Raw genomic sequence first — 4,835 nt, 5'->3', positions numbered from 1 at the left:
GCAGCTCCCCAAGCTGTGGAGCAAGTAATGCCTCCATCATTTGATCGGATCCGTAGAGGTTGATATGTTTTCACCTATCAAATATTAGCACCTTTGAATATGTTGAATCAGATAATCAGCAAGTAATGTTGAAAAGTCATCACCAAGTTAATATTCAAAGACTTGTAGAGGATTGAAACAAGACCTCAAGAAGAAGTCTAGAAACATTCTGGAAAGAGCAATTACAGAAAAAAAGGTGGAATTATACCTAAACTAGATCCATCCATCACCACCTATAAAATAGAGGTAGTTAATTTGAGTTGTGTGCGCGCAAGAAGTGAGTGATTAAGAAAGAAGCGTGAGAGCAAAAGCGACGTGCTAAAGTGTGAGCGAAAGAAAAATTTGAGTATCGAAGATATCTAAGATCAAAGTTGATCCCCTTTTAATTGCTCCCCTGCCTGCCCTGCCCCATTGCCATCCCTATTCGCAACCTTATTCTTATAAGAATAACCGTTGCTCCCGTCATCAGTATATTAAATCTTTAGAATTAGTTCTTGTAATTCCTTATCTTGCTGCCATCTATCCACGATCCTCTTAAATAGGGTGAGACCCCTGCAGTATTAATGTGCCAAGCAGAAAGTTCTCCCTCGGACAACCAGGACAAGGACTCTGCCGCATTGTTCTCTCTCCCTTTCTTATATTTAATTTCAAAATCAAGTTGCAAAATCTTAGCTATCCGTTTTATCTGGGAAGCAGTGTGTAGCTTTTGTCCCTTGAAACAACCACTTGAGGTCCTTGCTAGCCTGCCCAGTATTTTCGTCAACAACAGTAATGGATTGTGGCTCAACCTCTTGACCTGAGCAACCAAACTTTCTAGCCACATTAGCATCAAGGAAGTTGCGAGTATTTCCCCAGTATCAATCCATACACTTGCATTTCCCTTTTCAGTGTATCCAGTGACTCTTGACCCATTTAAAGCATTACTCAAGGGAGTTGATTCCTCAAATGGTCACCCAACTAATAGTTATTATCTCGAAAGTCGCTTTCTTTATTGAAAAATAATTGAAATCATGAAGAAAGGTGACTTTCTAAGATAATAACTATTAATTGAATAACCATTTGAGAAATCTACCCCATTTAAGGATATGGTCACAACATCAGGATTTTCCACCAACTCAGTAACCACATGTTGTTGTTCTCCCTCCTTAACCACTTCTACCTGCATGAATTGAAGTACAGACAGGTTCTCAGATTCAAGATCCTCATCACCATTCTCTAATTCCAACATAAATATCTGCTTGTTAGATTTATGCTTATGGCTAGGGAGAAACAATTCATCACAAAAGTAACAGAGATCCTTCCATATGTTTCTTAATTGAAGTAACAAAGCTTACCAGTGCATCTCAATAAATGTAACAAAGCTTCCTTCTTCTTTTTTCTTTTTTATTTTTTTTTATTTCATTTGAAATAGTGTAATCTTCATGAACTAACAAAAAAAATTATATCATTCAGGGAATTTAGCATGTTGTGCCGCGCAAACAGTTCACCGGCAACCTTTTCTGAGAGGTATGTACTTTCTAAAATAAAGTTGGTTTTTGAATCCTACTTCATATTTTTTTTGTTATAGCATTTGAAAGATTTTAATATTCATGAATTAACTAAATAGTTTCATCATTCAGGGAATTAATTGAAATACATACATTGCACGGTGCAGACACTTGGCCTGGAGCCTTTATTTTAGCATGATGAGATCGACAGGTATTTCAGCTTCACTTAAAGCCACTAACCTTAATATAATGAACAAAACTGACAAAAATAATCAAACTAACCAATTAGAAGTTATCTTTGACAAAAGAAAGGGGTGTTACATTACGAGCTCAATTGAAACAAGAAAATAAAAGAATATCCTAAGGAACAAATGTTGAATTGCTTTTAGACTATGTTGCTCAGACTCTCCAAAATGATGCCGCACCCGTGTCCATTTTTGAAGAGTCCGAGTAACATATCTTTTAGATAGATACTCAATTAGGGAGAAGAAGTACAGAAAAAGAGAAGAAAACAATGAGTTTTCTGATAATACTTTCCAAAGAGATTAGAATGAATACACCTCCCAGATAATATACCAAACAGGATTAAGAAAAGAGAGGGAAAGATAGTTGTTAACTAACTTCAGGAAGTGGCAGCCTCTATCTTCCACCCGGGTTTGAATCACCAAGGGAGCAAAGTGGTGGTGGTGGTGGTGGGGGTGGGGGTGGGGTGTGCCGGGGGGGGGGGTTAAAAAAAATGAAGTTAACTTTTTTTTTTTTTCGTATATCAAGTAAAAAAGAAGTTAAATTTGGGAATATGGTTCGTCACTGTATAACCAATCTAGGGGTTTCAAATGGTGGGTCAGATCAAATTTGGACAAGTTAAAACAATTATTCTATAAATAACCCATGACCCAATCACCTAAAATTTGCTTGGGTGAAGCTAGTTAAACAATATATGGTAAAACATTAACCCAAATGATCAACTTTTGTAGTGCTAGTTATTGGAGCATCATTATCTAGATGTTGTTTATCATTGTTAGGAGTCTTTTATATTTATCCTTATGTCGTTTATGCTTATCTCTTAGCTTTATCCTTCAGTATAGATTAGTCTCTAGAGTTCTCTTTTAGTTAGAATAGTATTCTCAAGAACAACGTGTATTTAAGCTCATTCAAACATTCAATAATATACACATTTTTCCATAGCTTCTTCAAGCTCTTATATGGTATCACAGCCAACACAATTCTAACGAGTACGATCCAATTTTTTTTCCTCTCCAACATACTCAGATGTGTACCAACGGCAACAACAACAATTTCAGAGTTGTTAATGTTGACAACACAACCGGTACCACCATCATTATTCAGTTCAATCCTGCTTCCCAATTACCCATCAAACTCAGCGGTGGTCATAACTTTGCCACCTAGAAAGCTCAATTTTCCATGCTTATGTGTGGCTACAATCTTTTCGGTCATCTTGATGGGACCACTCCGGCCCCGAGTCGCACTATCACCCCTGACACAAACATATCTCTCAATCTTGTTTTTTTACCTTGGTTCCGTCAGGACCAACTCATTCAGAACGCCCTTATGGCCTCTGTTGAACCTACCATTGCCTCCACTGTTGCTGCAGCCGACTCGGCTAAAACAGCTTGGGACACCTTGTATGCCACCTATGCAAATAGGTCTCAAACCAGGGTCTTCGGCCTGCGTGATCAACTTGCCCGCATCGCTAAAGACTCTCGCTCCATCACCGAATATCTTCAAACTATTCGGTCCTTCTCAGATGAGTTAGCCACTGTGGGTGCCCCTGTGTCCAACCCCGAACTCATCGTCAAAATACTCAGTGGTCTAGGCCCTGAGTTTCGTGAGATCTCTGCTGCCATTCGTGCACGTGACACAAATGTCACCTATGAGGAATTGTTTGAAAAGTTACTGGATCATGAACTCTTCCTCTGTCACGAGGATGCTAAGAAACTATCCAACCCTATCACTGTTGCAGTTGCCACAAACACCAATTATCGCAACAATCGCAGGCAGAACAATAATTTCCAGAATGGGCGCCAGAATTCACACTCTAACACTCAACCACAGCGACAGCCAAACACGAGCCCAAATACTGTTGTTCGCTACCAACTATGTAACAGGATTGGCCACACCGCCTGAATCCCATGATCACCTTAAGGCTTTTGCCAACTATGCTACTGGATTCAATGCTTCCACCAACCCTTGGATAGTCGACTCAGGAGCCACTCACCACATCACAATGGAGCCGCACAACCTAAAACCGTACAACGGTAACGAGGACGTCTCCATGGGTGATGGTAACAAAAATCCCATTTCACACACTAGTTCTACTCAATTAAATGCACCAAATAATGTTTTTAAACTAACCGACACTTTGTGTGCCCCATCCATTAAACACAAGCTTCTCTCTGTTTCCAAATTTTGTCAAGATAACCTAAAGTCTATTGAATTTTTCCCCTTTGATTTTTTTGTGAAGGATCTGAAAACGCGCAAACCGTTGGTGCACAGCCGGAACAACAATGGACTGTATGAGTGGCCTGTCTCACATCCCCAAGCTCACATGTCCGTCTCATCCACTCCCCTTACCACTTGGCATCAACGACTGGATCACCCCCACTCTAGAGTTCTTAGGTTTATTTTGAATAAATTCTCGCTACCATTTCATGAGCGAGACAAATTTTCTCATTGTAATTCCTACTTATCTAATAAAGCCCATTGGCATCCATTTAGCCAATTAACTTTGTGTAGCTTTAAATCGCTTCAAATGTTTTTCAGTGATTTATGGGGGCTATCATCAGTTTTATCTCTCGACAAAAAATTGTATTACTGTATTTTTGTTCATCCATATACCAAATACACTTGGCTTTACACTCTAAAGAATAAAAGTGAAGTTAAAGAACTTTTTCAAAAATTCCATCCGCTGATGGAAAAACACTTTGACACCAAAATTTTATCACTTTTCACTGATGGCGGAAGAGAGTATAAAAGTTTTGATTCTTATATCTCTTTTCACGGCATTGAACACCTTTCTACTCCACCCTATATGCCCCAACGAGCGTCGACATCATCATATCATCGAAACTGCAAGAACAATCTTACATGCGGCATCTTTTCCACCCCAGTTTTGGTCTTTTGCGTGTCATCATATTGTCTACCTCATTAACCGTTTGCCCACTTCTCAGTTAGATATCAATCCCCGTTCCACCGATTACTTGGAAAACCACCTGATTATGGTTCCTTGCGAATTTTTCTTTGCTTATGCTATCCATGGCTTAAATCCTACTCCAAAAATAAACTCGAACC

General features: G+C 39.2%; 1 protein-coding gene across 1 annotated transcript; it reads left to right on the top strand.

Annotated features, from left to right (window-relative positions):
* The first annotated feature begins 3,095 nt into the window (after positions 1–3,095).
* Positions 3,096–3,671, top strand: LOC132628926 (uncharacterized). Its single transcript, XM_060344676.1, has one exon. The coding sequence runs from the start codon at positions 3,096–3,098 to the stop codon at positions 3,669–3,671; it is 576 nt and encodes a 191-aa protein (XP_060200659.1).
* The last annotated feature ends 1,164 nt before the right edge of the window (positions 3,672–4,835 follow it).

Source organism: Lycium barbarum, chromosome 2 (assembly GCF_019175385.1).
Source record: "Lycium barbarum isolate Lr01 chromosome 2, ASM1917538v2, whole genome shotgun sequence".
Lineage (NCBI taxonomy): Eukaryota > Viridiplantae > Streptophyta > Magnoliopsida > Solanales > Solanaceae > Lycium > Lycium barbarum.
Note: the sequence above shows the minus strand (reverse complement) of the source record. Positions and strands in the feature narration are given on the sequence as shown.